The sequence below is a fragment of the Cuculus canorus genome, chromosome 1 (genome assembly GCF_017976375.1).
Source record: "Cuculus canorus isolate bCucCan1 chromosome 1, bCucCan1.pri, whole genome shotgun sequence".
In the NCBI taxonomy this organism is placed as follows: Eukaryota; Metazoa; Chordata; class Aves; order Cuculiformes; family Cuculidae; genus Cuculus; species Cuculus canorus.
In genome coordinates this window covers 15,425,123-15,440,105 of record NC_071401.1, presented here as the reverse complement: position 1 = coordinate 15,440,105, position 14,983 = coordinate 15,425,123, and the positions used below count along the sequence as shown (strand labels likewise).

General features: G+C 53.9%; 1 protein-coding gene across 3 annotated transcripts; it reads left to right on the top strand.

Moving 5' to 3' along the window:
• Positions 1-2,768: 2,768 nt before the first annotated feature.
• PLEKHB1 (pleckstrin homology domain containing B1) lies at positions 2,769-14,914 on the top strand. 3 transcript variants are annotated; one of them, XM_054088942.1, is made up of 7 exons: positions 2,769-2,977; positions 4,620-4,679; positions 5,149-5,301; positions 6,257-6,359; positions 7,262-7,301; positions 8,024-8,129; positions 8,601-14,914. In XM_054088942.1, the coding sequence occupies exons 2-7, from the start codon at positions 4,643-4,645 to the stop codon at positions 8,735-8,737; spliced, it is 576 nt and encodes a 191-aa protein (XP_053944917.1). In that variant the 5' UTR covers positions 2,769-2,977; positions 4,620-4,642; the 3' UTR covers positions 8,738-14,914. The 3 variants fall into 3 exon arrangements, with proteins under 3 accessions (XP_053944917.1, XP_053905541.1, XP_053944854.1); XM_054049566.1 differs by having other exon boundaries at positions 4,617-4,679; XM_054088879.1 differs by lacking the exon at positions 2,769-2,977 and having other exon boundaries at positions 4,522-4,679.
• Positions 14,915-14,983: the final 69 nt, after the last annotated feature.

Sequence of the window (14,983 nt, the reverse complement as noted above, 5' to 3'; positions counted from 1 at the left end):
TCAGGTCAACTTTTCCACCCAATGTGCCCCAAATTTGTACCATCTAGCCAAAATAAACCTCAAACAACCCAGTTTACAAAAAAAACCCATAGAATCATAGACTAGTTCAGGTTGGAAGGAACCTTAAAGATCATCCAGTTCCAATACCTCTGCCATGGACAAGGACACCTTCTTCTGGATCAGGTTGCTCAAAGCCTCCTCCAACCTGGCCTTGAAGACCTCCGGGGATGGGACATCCATGATTTCTCTGGGCAACCTGTGCCTCCTACCCTCACAGGAAAAAAATTCTTCCTAATATCTAATCTAAATCGCCCCTCTTTCAGCTTAAAATCATTCCCCCTCATCTTGTCACTATACTCCCTTCCCCAGCTTTCCTGAAGGCCCCTTTTTAAGTACTGGAGGGCTGCTACAACATTTCCCCAGAGCTCTCTCTTTTCTAGGCTGAATAACCTTGACTCTCAGCCTCCCAACAATATACAAACCAAACCCCCCCAAACACCACGCCAGCATAGTTTTCCTCCCCAGAGGAATACAGAGCAATTTGGTCATGTTTTAATTGGACCACATTGGGTTTGCAATCCCCAGTGCCTGCCATTTCAGCCTGTCCATCATAAACACATGGGCTACGTTGGTGTTTGCTCCCTGGGAGTTTTATTTCTGCTATTTGTTGTTGTTGCAGTTGTTTCTCTCCTCTCCTTCTTGGAATAAACTTGATGTCTGCTGGCTGACTGGGGGCTGCAGCCAAGCAGAACCCATTAGTGCAGCGCTATAGATTTTCAACCCAATGAAAATCTGCTGCCATTTTAAATAGAGCATCTATTTATTTCACTCGGTGGCATGTCCTTTTGCTGTCAAGGAGACAAATTATTCCAGTCCTGTGGCAAAGCTCACAATAACACGGCAAAAAAGCTTTGAGAACAATTTATACCAAACTGGCACATGTCTACCTATGGAGGGGCAGCCTGGTAGTGTTGGATAGCCCAAAGCAAATCCAAATTTCAGCCCAAACCCCTTCCAAAGGGAACTTTTTTATCAATTCATTGCAGCACAAATCATCTGGCCTGGCCCCTGATTTCCAAAGGTGCATCTCTGAAATATTTAGCTTGACTGGGATGTTTTGCAGCCCGATAACTGGCATAGAGGGACGCACAAAGCTGTGCGAGCATGCCCCAACTGATGGAGTGATTGCAATGTAATTCCTTTGTAATCAATCTGCATGCTGCTGGATTAATTTAATTCCTTCTGCTGTTCGCCATAGTAAAGCCAGCACGGGAGGGAGGGGATGCAGAAGGGCTTTACATTGAAAAGCCTACTGGAATAGATGAGGGTTTTTTGTATTAAAGGCTGCCAAATGCTTAATAAACATCTTTATTATCAGCCTTGGCTATAAATAACCTGACTTGTATTTTAAGCTGCGTAACACCAGCCCGCCACCGGGGATTGCACTCCCGAAGTTGTCTTGGGCTGACTGTTTCCAGCGTGCAAGTGGAACGACAGGAAATGTGCTGTTTCCTTCCCCAGGTGGCAAAAAAAAGGCTTTGGGGTCCCACCGCAGTCTTGTCCGATAGAAACACGTCCCTGCCCAGGCAGATATCCTACCCGCTGTGGGTAACACCTGCATGTTTGCCTGCGCATGCCCATGAGACGGAGAGATGCATCTGAAAAATATAGAGCTATTCCTTGCTGGCCCTTATTTTGTGGAAGAAGGGGAATGAATAAGAGGGGCTGGTGCTTCTTAGCTCTTGATCTCCCCAAATAATTCAATCTTCTGTTTTTCCCACCACTCTCCGATCCATGATATCCAAATCTGCCTGGCAGAAGCTAGAGACCAAGGATCGCATCTCTGCTGGCTGCCAGACCGGTGCAGGGATGCATCCAGGCTCTCCTCCCTGGTAACATGCAGCAACAACTCCAGAAGCTTTTCCAACCCTGCAGCCTGTGAGCACGTGTGATGCGGGCCCATCTGTCTCCAGAGCTGATGATAGCTCTGCTCTTAACTCCAGCAGGAGCTGAGTCAGACTTCGATTTTACCCCAGAGGATTATTTGCCACACTCAGAATTAAATTCAAATGAGAACTCAGGTGCTTAAAACTTGGGTTTATGCTCCTGCCAGTGGTGTGGCCCGTCTGCTTGCTCCAGCCATATCCCGTTGTGGTATTAAGCACCTCCTCAGACTTGTTCCCAGCACTGGCAGGGGCTCTGCATCCTTCAAGCACCCCATCTCCCCGTGTCCAGCTCTGGTCCCACTTGTGTGGGGCAGGAGACCCCCAGGAACCCACCCTGCTGCCCCCAGGTCTCCTTCTTCTGCAGAGCTCTCTGGAGGGCCCCCAGGCTGCTGCCACCAGCACGTGGGTTGTTTATGGACCCCTCAATGTCCCGGCTTCTCCTGGATGTGTGGCTGCTCCATCTCCAGATGAAAAGGGGTGCTCTGGGGAGAAAGAGCAGCTTGGAGCTGCTAGATCCCAACTCCTCAGTGGGTCACACCTGGATCACAGAATGGTGTGGATTGGAAGGGACCTTTAAGCCCATCCAGTTCTAACCCCTCCTGCCATGGGCAGGGACACCTCCCACCACACCAGGCTGCTCAAGGTCCCATCCAACCTGGCCGTGAATACCTCCAGGGATGGGGCATCCACAGCTTCCCTGGGCAACCTGTGCCAGTGCCTCACCACCCTCAGCGTGGAGAATTACTTCCTAACATCCAGTTTAAATCTTCCCCCCTCCAATCTAAAGCCATTCCCCCTTGTCTTATCTCTCCCTGCCCTTGTGGTTTGATCCACGGGCACCGCTGGTGGCAGCATCCCGGTGCTGCCGGCAGCGGCTTTTTTGGGGGATAAATGGTTCAAAAGTGACATTTTCTGCCTGGCTGGCACTTTGGGACGCTTGTTTCCAGCCGGACTACAGCTCCCGGCGGGCCGCGCGGGCAGCGGCGGAGCCTAGCAGGAGCCTGTCCGCAGCGGGGACCGCGCTCGCTCCGGTGAGGGGGGATCCCGGGATGGGGGACTGGGGACCGGGGGTGGAGGAACCAGGGATGGGGGTACTAGGGATGGGGGTACTGGGACAAGGATACTGGGGTGGGGGTAGCAGGGATGGGGATACAGGGATTTGGGTACCAAGGATGAGGGTGCTCGGGATGGGAGTACCAGGGGGCTGGGGTACCAGGGATGGGGGTACCGGGATGTGGATACCAGGGATGGGGGTACCAGCGATTGGGGGTACTTGGGACAGGGATGGGAGTACTGGGGATAGGGGTAGCAGGAATGTGAATACCAGGAATGGGAATACCCGAGGTAAGGGTACTGGGATGAGGATACCAGGGGACTGAGGTAGCAAGGATGGGGGGTATTGGGGATGGGGGTATCAGAGGATGGCAGGACTAGGGACTAGGGTACCAAGGATTTAGGCACAGCTGATTTGGGTACCGAGAATGGAAGTACTAGGGATGGGAATACCAGGGGATGGCAGTACTGAGGATGTGGGTACTGGAGACGGAGATACCCAAGATGGGAGTACTGGAACGGGGGTACGAGGGGATGGCAGTACTAAAGATGTAGATACTCGGCAAATAAAGGTACCAGGGTGTGCCTGTACTGAGGGATGTTGATACCAGAGGGATGCAGAAAGGAGGTGCAGCAAAATGTGGGTGCAGAGGGAAAAAGATGCCAGGAGCTGGCGGGTACCAGGAATTGTGGGTACAGTAGGATAAGGACACCAGATTTGGGCACCAGGAGCTGCAAATACAGGGGGATGAGGGCACCACGAGGATGCAAGTACTGAGGGACTGGAGTACCAGAGGGATGTGAGCACCGGAGGGCAACAGTGCCAGGAGCTGTAGGTACCCAAGGCTTACGATTTCTGGGGGACCCAGGTACCAGGGGACCGTGGTTACCAGAGGAACACAGACAGTGGAGGGATGAGGTTACCAGGGCTGCAGACTCCAGAGATTCAGGTACCAAGACGCAGAGGTACTGGGTGGGGGTCTGTGGGCTGGCGTGGCCCCAGACCTGGAGGGAACCCAGCCAGGCGGTACAGGGGCGGCGAGTTCCCACCATCAGAGTGCTGGGGTCTCTGTTTGATGGGCAGATGGGGGGGAGGGGGTGCTGTGCCTGGGGAACAGCTCCTGCCTGTCCCTAGGGTGTTGGCTCTGCTCAGGGACCTGGGGAGTGATGACTTCATGGCCTTATTAAGGACCAATTTCCATCCAGGAAGGGAAAACAAACAAGCGTGGCTGTCATTTGCCGTGGAAAGTTACCAGCGCTGTGGGGAGTTACTGCCTGTTTTCATACACGGCCCGGATTTCTCCATTTACCTCCACAGGATGATAATCCCTAAATCCCAATGAGATTAAAGGCAGACAGAAAGGTGGCTGGAGTTCCTCCTCCCTGCCTTCGCAATGTTTCCCAGATGAGAAAATCCCACGTCTGTCAAACCCCGATTAACCTGTGCGCTCAGTTCATTCTTCCTCTCTCCCCACCCAACCCCCTTTCCCCCCCTAAAAAAGGGGGGGGTGATGAGGGCAAATTCCCATCCTGCTTCGCTCCTGGAGCCACGGGGAGGTGAGAGCTGCAGGCAACACAGGAGCTGCTATTTTAACTCTGTTATTTTTCCTGTGCCAGCAGGTCCGGAAAACCCTCCCGCAGCCATGGCACTGGTGAAGAGTGGTTGGCTTTGGCGGCAGAGTAAGTGCAACTCTTGACTTCCTCCCCCCAAAAAATCCTTGAGAGATTTTTGGCTATGGGATGCAGGGAGGAAGGACAGGAGGGCACAGGCCTCGACCCAGGTCCTCTACCCTTCCATGGCAGCGAGGAAATCACAGCTCAGTCGCTCACAGATTTACGCAAGAGGAGAGAAGGGCCTTTTGCCATGAAAACAGACACATGACTCCACGTCCAAGGCTGGATCTGGTCCCGCACACTCAGCAGGGCAGCACCAAGATGCCCTGATGGCTTTTTTGGCAGCCCTTTTTAATTTAAAGCCACCTGGTCACACTGCCTCATATGCTCATGCCAGACATGGTGCCTGGCAGGATGCAGCTGCTCCTGCAGGGGTTGGTGGGATCCAGCTGCAGATCTGGGAGATGGCACTGGGTCTTGTAAGCACGCTATCCATATCCCACCGCGGTCCTTCACCTCTTCTCTATCCTACCAGGCTCCATTCTGCGCCGGTGGAAGAGAAACTGGTTCGTCCTCTACCTGGATGGCAGCTTGATTTACTACCACGATGAGACGCAGCGTGACATGGACGGCCGGATTCACATCAAATACAGCTGCCGGGATGTGAGGACTGGCCGTGAGTGTGGAGGTGAGCAAAGCCTGCCTTCCCCAAGCTCCCAGCCCCATCCCAGGCTCTTGAGGAGCCATTTTAATCACTGCTCTGAGTGGCCAAAAGGTGCTTGTGCACATCTAGAATACCCCCCGAAAAAGCCTAGGCTGCCTGACTCACCCCTTTCTAGCTTCTAGCCAGCACTAGGCTGTCCCGCAGGAGATGCACATGGCGTCTTTTCTTCCAGTGCTTTTCCGCAAGGAAGGAAGGAGAAACTCTCCTCCTGGTTTGTGCTTGTTCAAAACACAATCCCACGGCCCTGACTCATCCCTCGCCGTCTCGCACAAACAAGGAGAACAAAGCAGCAGCTCAGCCCAGCTCCAGCAGCCCACGGCCGCTGCACAAAGCGTCTTTCTTGGGCTGTGAGCAGCAGCAGTGAAGCTGGGATACTGCGGTGGGAGAACAAACCCAAAGGTTTCTCCTCATCAGAGGGTCCCAACCAACTTTTAAGGCCAGGGAAGGTGCAGGCATAAACCAGACTACTGGAACTAAGATTTTGTGATCCAAACCCAGTGGTGAGCGTCTCGTGCTTCGACAACATTGGTGTGCCTGCTGCAATCTGGCAAATAGAAAGCAAGCGCAGCTCAGCCAAGATTTTTGGCAATTCCTTTCACTTTTCTTTTGCCATGGGGGTGGAAGGAGGTGGAAGAGGACTTTTCACAGTCCTCTCGCTTTTCTTTTGCCATGGGGGTGGAAGTTTCTGCTTGCAGCTCCTTGCTCGTGTTGGCTTTTAACCTGCAAGATTCCAAACGTATTTTGCAAGCAGAGAGAGAATCAAAATCAAACCCAAATTGCGAGCATGGTGTCCCAGCAATTTTTTAATGGCTGCATCCGTTCGCACAAGGCAGGGCTGCTTGGGAGTCCATGGGTGGATAAGGAGGGTCTCTGGGGCATCTCTCTTGCTGAGACCGGATCCTGCCCCTTCTGTTTCCAGATGTGCAGCCGCCCGAGGGGAAGAGCCGTGACTGCCTGCTGACGGTCGTACTGCGGGATGGCTCTAAGACAACGCTGTGCGCCGAGAGCCAGGATGACGCCATGTAAGCTGAAATCCCCTCGGTGGCTTTTTCATCCAAATTATGTGAGCCTGGAGCAAGCCAGGGTCAGGCGAGAGCCCCATCCATCTCCCACCACATGGATAAAACCCAGCAGAGCCCGTTTTCTTAAACACTTGCATTCACTCACAGGGCGATAGGCACAGGCAGAGAGACTTGGTTTTCCCACCGAATAATTCAGAGCCAAAGGCAACTATTTTTAAGCAGTCCATCTCCTGCATGGTAGGTTGCCCTCCTGGATGAGAAATCACCTCTTGGCCTGATCAAGGATCACTGGGGGAGGGTTTTCATCAGTATTTGGTGAATTGTGAAAGCAAAGTCCTAATGAGCCTCAGGCCATGCCCAGCAGGAGGGAACACCTGCTTTAGCACTGCTGCCCTTTTATTTATTTCTATGAAATATTTAAAAAATTGGTTTTATAAAAATTAAAATATTTAACAAATTAAATTTCATAAAAAATAAAACGTGGAGAATCTTCAGCTGAACTTGGATGGAGGGAGACGTTCAGCGATGGCCAAGGAGCTCGATCAATTGAGCTTGACCCTAGTTGAAAGGAAATTTATTTGTTACCCACTTTTTTCCCTGAATTAGATGCTGTTTTCCTGCCTGCTCCTGTCTTAGCTGAGACTATTCCCAAAGAGAAGGTTTAGCCCTGTGCCCATCCCTGTGGTGTTAGGCACCTTCCAGCACCATCCCATCCTCTCCCAGTGCTGGCTAATAGGGAATTACAGATTAACACCGGCCCCACGGCTTCACCCAGGTCACCGTGGGGACAGAGGGGGACACGTGTGCCCGGCCGAGCTGCTGTCTGGCCAGGTCGCCCCATGGGGACAACCCCGACCCCCTCAGCACACCCCAAAACAAGATCCCTCTGCTTTTGTTTGCAGCGCTTGGAAGATGGCTGTGTTGGAGGCTAAATCCACTCCGGTGAGGCTTCATCCCCCAACAGAGGGGCTCCGTGCCAGCACAGGCTTCGGGCAGGTGTGGGTGGAGGTTACACCAACCTGAGTTCCCCCCTGGGGCTGATGCTGAGCTCAGGGTGGCTCCCCAGGACCCTGCACCCATCCGGCGGCCTTGGGGCACAGGGAGTAAAGGTCCAGGTGGGGAAGAAAGTGGTGAAGTGGTAGCGACAGAGCAGGCCACTGACAATGCCACTGACTGAAAGTGACACAGCCAAGGGTGGCCCTGTTCAGTGGGCTCCGGTGACGGGGGCAGAGTTGAGGTGACAGGGGATCTCCCAAACATGGGAGATTAGCTATGTGAGATACGTGCTGTAACAAGTTAAGGGGAACAGGGCAGAATTTAATGTGGAAGGGGCATCGTTAAGGTGACAGAGAATGGTTAACGTGAAGGAGAACACTGTTATGGTGACAGGGGCCAAGGTAAAGGGAATGGGGACACCTATGGGGAATGGGGACAGAGTTAAGGTGACAGGGATACAGTTCAGGTGACCTGAGCACAAGGGGGTGATTGGGGTGCTTCAGTAAAGGCTGCCCCCTCCATATTTCAGACAATCTGGGTCCTACTTTCAGCAGTGCAGGGGGGAACCCAACCAATTCAGGCCCCTGTCACACATGGGGGAAACTGAGGCAGGGCAGCAGTACAACCACACCAGTGTCAGCCTCACACTGCGCTCCTGCCGCTCCCAGGTACACGTCTATGACCCCTATGATGACGACTACTACCAGACCGTGCCCCTTGACTCCCACCAGACCGCCTACATCAGCTCCGGCCACTACGGCCACCAGTACGGAGGTGGGTGGCCCCATCCAGAGGCAGAGGCTGCATCCTGATTCAACCCATCCCTCCTCAATGTCTTTGATGCTTCCCCTTATTAGCAGCCAGTGGATGCTTCATTTGGCCAGGGGGTCTCATGCTTCTTCCCTTATCACACAGATTCCCCCCCAAGTGATGGTTTTGCACTTTGGGGATCAATGCCCGGCTCCAAGAGCTGAGGCGCTGAGACCTGGGAAACTCAGTGCACCAGAGCACATTCAGGGCTGTTTGCTGCTGTGTTTTAGGGTGGGGAGGGAACGCTGGAGGGAGCCATGGCCACACAGGGGACACAGGTGATAGCCAAAAATGGGGGGTACACTCCATCCTAGGCCGGTGGCACCCCTTGGTGGCATTGCCCCTCCACTGGCATTAGGGGTGCCAGGAGGATGGTGTCCTCTCATTCCCCATCTTACCCCCCCCGCCCCAATCTCTCCCCTTTCTGCCTTGCAGCTCCCGGGGTGACCCATGTCATCGTGCGCGAGGATCCCTACCGGGTCTCCGGGGACCAGATGGCTTTGGGGCTGCTGGCAGGGGCTGCCACCGGAGCTGCCCTGGGCTCCTTCATGTGGATGCCGTGCTGGTTTTAGCAGCCCTGCGCTCTCCTCCCGCAGGATGGCCCCCAACATGGCCCTCTCTGCCTCCCCAGCCCAGTCTGACTCTCCCCTGGCTTGGTACCTGCCGTGAGCCACCCTCTACGTCCCAAACCCAGCCTGCTCAGCACCCTACACCTGAGGGACAGAAGTCCAGCCCCAAAACCATCCCATATCCTCCTCCTCCTCACCCTGGCTTTTGCATTAAATAACCCCCCAACTGAGACCCCCTAAAAAATCTACCCCAAAACCCCACAGTGTCTGATTCCCATCCACAAAAGGCCTGGGCAGAGGGGAAGGCCCTCAAACCTCTGCAGGGAGCTGGATGCAGAAATACCTGGGGTTTTGGACTGAGGGGGAGAGTGGGTGCCGCTCCAAATGGCTCTTTTGGGGAGACAGCTGGGTAGTTTTTGAGCCCCAGCTGTGGAGCCCACAGCCCAGCTCCTTTGTAAGGGTTTTTTCAGGGAGGAAGGTCAAGCACCAGAGCTGGAGCAAGTGCTGATGCGAGAGGTGACCCCAAAGATGCTCAAGAGACAGGTCAGAGTGAAGACTAAGGGGGATTTACAGGATTTCCACTCCCTTCCAGCCTTGCACCGGTCCCCTGGGCCTGGTCAAGCTGGAGAAATGGGGCCAAACCCCATGGAATCATGACTAAACTCCAGAGAACTGGGCTAGGAAGAGCCCTGGGAATATCACGGCTTCACCAGCCAAGTGGCAGCCACTGTGGGAGGGACATGCAGCATCTTGAGATTCGCCCTGATTTTGGGGAAGGGGGAGAATTCACCTGAGGACAAAGGCAGCTCTCCCTGAGGACCAGGCAGCACCCTTTCTGGCAGCCAAGGTGGGCTTCAAAACAGGGATTTGGGATTGAGGGGGGAACACGGTCCCTTTGAGCAGCCCTACGGCCAGAAGACAAGGGGTAGCTCATCTTTTTGCCTGGCACTGGGCAGCACCAGGCAGATGTTGAGGGAAAGGGGAAAGGCACAGCTGCCCAGCATCACCCTTGGAGGCACAATTTTATCCTGGAGACACCATCAATATTAAACAAATTCAAGAAATACAAACAAAAACCACAGGCAGATAGAAAAAACCCCAAACCCAATGACACCAGCCTGCTCCTGCCCATTAAAGCCCCGGATCAGTTCATCCCTGCAGCCCGATAGGGGATGAGGATATCCCAAACCACCATCCTCAGCCTCCCCCAGCCTCCCCTGCCTCGCTGCTGCTCCAAACCCGCTCCCATCAACTGCATCGATTTTTGGAGAAAGGGAAAAAAAAAGCACGCTATCCGCAGTCCAATAAAGGTGGCAAAAAATGCAACCCAGCCTGCGGGTGAGTGAGGATGAGGAGGGGGCTGCTTGTCCTCGCTGATCTCCGGGGGGGGGAAGGTTTGGGTCCCACTCCACAGCTGTGTGTGGATACCATCAGCTCTCACATCTATACCGTTTTCCTCCCTCCCTTTCCAACTGGCAGCTCTAAGAGCAGCTGGAGGGGAGGGATGGGCTGCTGGAAAACTCAAACTTCCCCCTCTGCTTCTTGCAAAAACGGGACTTGAGCAGACATGGCAGCACTCGGCTGTGGTCTCAGGCACCGCAGGGCCTCGGGGTCCCTACTCGCAGCCTCTGAACGTGGCACAATGGCCCTGAAGAGACGCTCAAGGGGAAAAGCTGCCTGAGAAATCCTGCTCACCGCAGCTCCATCGCAGCGCTAGAGGAACATGACTATGTGCTGGCAGAGCAGCTCCTTCCTCTGCATCCCAAATTCCGAGCCTGTGGGATGCACCGTCTCGATTTGGGAAGGGATCAGTGCAGTGAAGGGCCCTGCGAGCCCCATTTTAAGCCTCAAGATGGCTTAAGAGCACCCCAGGTCTATTGCACTTCACGTCCTCGAAGCTGAGGTGGGTTTGCCCTCGCCTTTAGAAAAACTTTAGCATTTCCCAGTCCAGGGATTCAGTCTTTCCCCTGCGGCCCCTCCATCGCTGCCTGTATCCCAGCACACAAACCCCAGCTCTCATGAGGTGGAGAGGAGGATCTTGCCCCATACGCCTTTCTGCTCCCTCTTCCCTTCTTCCTTCTCCTGTTTCCCAGCCCAGGTCCCGCATATGGCACACTCACCTCGACGCCTCCCCACGGCACCACGCGTGCTCTTCTGCGGCCAATCCCCAGCCCCTTGCGGTTATTCCTTCTGCTCCGAGGGTTGGGGGGATAGAGAAATGAAACAATAAACCTACAGCTGCTTTTAGGACACACATCAGATGGGAAACGAGCTGCAGAGGCTGAACAGCACTCGACTCCACTCCCTCCTAGACCCACGCTTGTATAACATGGGGGCTGCTGTCCCGCTTTCTGATGCATTCTCCATCATCACCTCTGCCTCAAGCTATCCCTGCAGGACCAGCAGACCCTCTGCAGGGTGTCCCCCACCCTGGACACAAAGGCAAGGCTTTGAGAGCAACAGCCCTTTGCTCCAAGTGGCTGGGAGTGAGCTGGGGAGCAGGACCTGCGGCAGGGCAGAGGGATGGAGCATTCCTGCAGCAAGGGTGGTCACCTGGGGAGAACATCCATCACTGGTCCTCACCACAAAGTCCCATGGTACTAAGGTACAAGGGCAGAGTCTGATTCAGCTCCCAGCTGTCGCCACCACCAATTAGCACTGACAGAGATTCCCTGGTGCCATCCCATCTGCCGGGAAGTACAGGGAGCAGAGCAAAGTGTCTAGCTGCTAACGAAGCAGGCTGGGACATAGAGCCCCCAGGGTCAAGGCCAGCTCCGGTGGGAATAAAGCATCTGAGCCTCAGCAGCATAACCTGGGGTGCAAGACGGTCTGTGCTGGGCAGGGAGGTGCAGTTGTCAGAACAGACCAAGCAGAGGGACCCTAAACCATTTTCTCAAGAGACTTTAGTAATCTCAGGAGCTTGCAGCTCTGGGAAAAGCCGGAGCTTTTCCTAGGCAAGCGCATCTCCAGCGCTGGACCAGGAGCTGCTAGAGCAGGCATTTACCACACAATAATAACCCAAGGGTGAGACACAACTGGAGATGAAAACATCTGGAAATGTTTTCACAAAGAGCAGCGCAATCTGGAAATCAGCACTCCTTTCCATGCCGTCTCCAGCTGCTGACCTCCAGAAGCTCCTTTTCCCCAGCTCAGACAGACCGCCACACTACCCACCCCTGTGGTACCTGAACATCCCAGGGCTGATCCTGCTTCTCTCCTACTGAGCAGGGCTGTGCCAGTCTCCCGAAGACCCAGGAACACCAAGTGATCCAGGCCAGGCCACTGAGAAGGGCTGCAATGGCCCAGCACGTGTCTCCAGCAGCGATTCCTGGGGTCTTCATGCTGTCAGCGGGAGCAGCTGATGGCAGTCAGACCCCTCGCTAGGAAGCTAAATGAATGAGCAATTAAAGAGGTTAAAAACCAATTTGGAAGCATAAACAGACGCCATTGACCACAAAACCATCCTGCTCGGTTTCTGCTCCGCTCAGGTCTTCACCCAGAGGAGAGGGATTCCTGGGGGCTTCTGGGGCCAACAGGGACTGCCACTGCACGGGATCAGAGGAACAAGAAGTGCTGAGAAACAAAAATTACATTTGACCCGCTCCATTTCCAACTCAAACAGACTCGTGTGACACCTCTCTCCCAGCAACAAGAGCTGCTGGAGCCCAGAACAACTCAAAAATCCCTCTGAAATGAGGATTAATGCAGCGGGATCTGCAGTAAGGACCAGGCACAAGAGGTTCATGTTCAAGCATGCCCATAAACAGCCTTAGAAGATTAGTCCTGGAATGTCACAGCCCAGAAACCAGCTGGAGCCCACTTGACCCTCAGTGCGAACAAACCCCACTTCTCTGCAAACAAAGCAGCTGCACTGCAGGCTGCTAAAACTCGGCAACCGTCAGGATCAAACCTCAAATTTCCATCCATCCGTTTTTCCTGAGCTCAGATAAAGGTGGGAAAGGCCTGTGCCAAGTCCACTGCCAGCCCCAGGAGCATCAATAAACACCACTTTCTTCCTTCACCACCCCGTATCCGAGGGCACACAGCACTGTGGATGGACCAATTGGCTGTGCGGGGAGGATATAGAGCGATTTCAGTGCTTTAATTAGAAGTAACTTTAATCAAGCCTTTAACACAATCCTCATTCCAGACGCGCTCTCCAGGTGGCCAATGGCAAGCACTCAAAATGGCTTTAATTTATATCCAAAACCTCAGAAACAGGTGGCAAGCCTGGAAGATTCGATTCGGAAACAGCTCTGAGAGCGAGCCTCCTCCCTCCGAATGCAGCAGGGCAGAGCCATGGGGGCAGCAGAAGCATCAGCCTGAGCTGCCTCCAGCCCTGCCCTTCTCCTCATCCTCCAGAGAAGGGCAGAGCTGCTCCTGTTATTACCATTCAGCTGGCGTTTAACTCCCGACACGCCTGATCCAGGCATGTACAGCATCAGTCCGGGCAGATGGTTATGTTCAGTCACTGCAAGAGAGCTCAAATACCTTATAAAAAGCCGTGTTTGACTGAGGCACAGGACAAGGGTAAGGTAGGGAAAGGTCGGTAGAGGGGGAGAAAACAGGTCCTTTTGCACACCAATGGAAAACCAAGCCCAGCAAGCTCGGGGAGACCCCTGCGCAGGCAATGACAGAGCCAGAGGAGGCAGCTGAGCACCGAGATGGGAGAGGCTGTTTTGATGTCCAGATGTTTGCGGCTGCTTTCCCGACCGCAGGAGCGTTGGCAGCCTCTGCCGCAGCCACAGTGCAGGTAGCATGGCGAGAAGCAGCCTGCCCAGCCCCCATTTATCTTCCCTTCAGGGCTGGTACATGCCCAGCATGGGAAAAGGCGCTGCTGCATTAAGCAGAGCCCTTTCACGGTCTGGTTTGCTGAGGATTTGGGTGCTGGAAGCAAAATGGACACCATGCAGTGAAAGGACAGTGTCGGCTGCTGCAGCAGCTCTGCAGACACTGCTAGGAGGATGCTGCAGCTCCTCCAGCCCGGCAAAATCAGCCCTGACCCTTCCAGCTGAGCAGACAAAGAAGCCACCAGCAAACACCAGCAGGAGGCACCCTCTAATCCAAACCAGACACTCTCTGTCTGACTTTATAGCTTACAAAACCCAGCAAGGTTGGGAGCAGAGCAACCGTGAGCTAGTGGCAAGGACCAGCACCCTGGAGCCGATGGCTGCCCCCAGTCCACGCCTTGCCCAGAAAGAGCACCTTCTCTCCAGTTTAGTCCAGTCCCCTTTTATAGGTGGAAAATAGATACCAATATTTGAGGTAAAAGCCCTAAGGCTACGTAGAACAGCAGCATGAAGGTAATTCAACAGCAACGAGGACTTTAGACTATGCTTCCGTGCTATCTAGGAGACAACACCCACTTGCATTAAGTCCAGCTCCTTCCAACTGATTAATACTAAACCCACTTTTGAGAGGCGCACACGCTGTTCTTGGGCACATCCTCCCATTCCCTCAAGCCCTCGGTGAGCTCCTGCGCGTGCTCCTGCTAAGGACAGGACCTGGAGGTGCAAGGGACAAGGCACAGAAGCTCCCCCAGTGAGAGATGCCTTTTCCAGTGACCCATCTCCCCACAGCCTCATCAGGCGACTGTTCCCACAACATGAAATCCAGCACAACTCCACAGCTTCAGGGCTATGTTCAAGTTTCTCGTTTGTCAAATTTCACAACCAATAGTCCTTTTAATATACAAGAGCTCAAACAGGTGACAGAGGTGGCACTGCTGGTGTTAGCGGACCAAATCCAGTTCATTTTCCTGAAACACTGGACAAAGATAACTCCATCACAGACTATCTGGTACTGGTACTTACATACCCATCCCCACAGTCCTCATCTGCCATCTCCAGCAAGATAGAGGCTTAAGGAGGATCCTCCTCAAGGAAGGTGGGGTTGGTCCATCTGCGCTCACCAGTTTCGGCACCCAGGGAAGCTGAAGCAGGCAGCAGCGAGGCTGCCCAACGCACCCCAATCACCTTTGCAAAAGGGAATGGAGGAAACCGCTGGATTTCAGGAGCAAGAAAGGACCAGAAAGGCAGAGCTGCAGCAGGCAGAGGACATGCTCTCTGTACTCCATACCACTGGTTGGTTGCAGGGAACAATTGCAGAGACACTGTACAGAACCGGAGGAACAGAAAAGCACACAACTCCACCATCTTTTCTCAAAAAAAGAAGAAAGCTTACAGCTTACTCTTGCCCTCAGAGCCTCTCGCGGCACTGCAAACCCAACAAGCACCAGCAAGGAGCAGC

Coding starts and splice junctions, on each gene's coding strand:
- PLEKHB1 (XM_054088942.1), top strand. CDS start 4,643: ATGGCACTGGTGAAGAGTGGTTGGCTTTGGCGGCAGA. Junction 4,680..5,148: donor TGGTTGGCTTTGGCGGCAGA/GTAAGTGCAACT, acceptor CTATCCTACCAG/GCTCCATTCTGCGCCGGTGG. Junction 5,302..6,256: donor GACTGGCCGTGAGTGTGGAG/GTGAGCAAAGCC, acceptor TTCTGTTTCCAG/ATGTGCAGCCGCCCGAGGGG.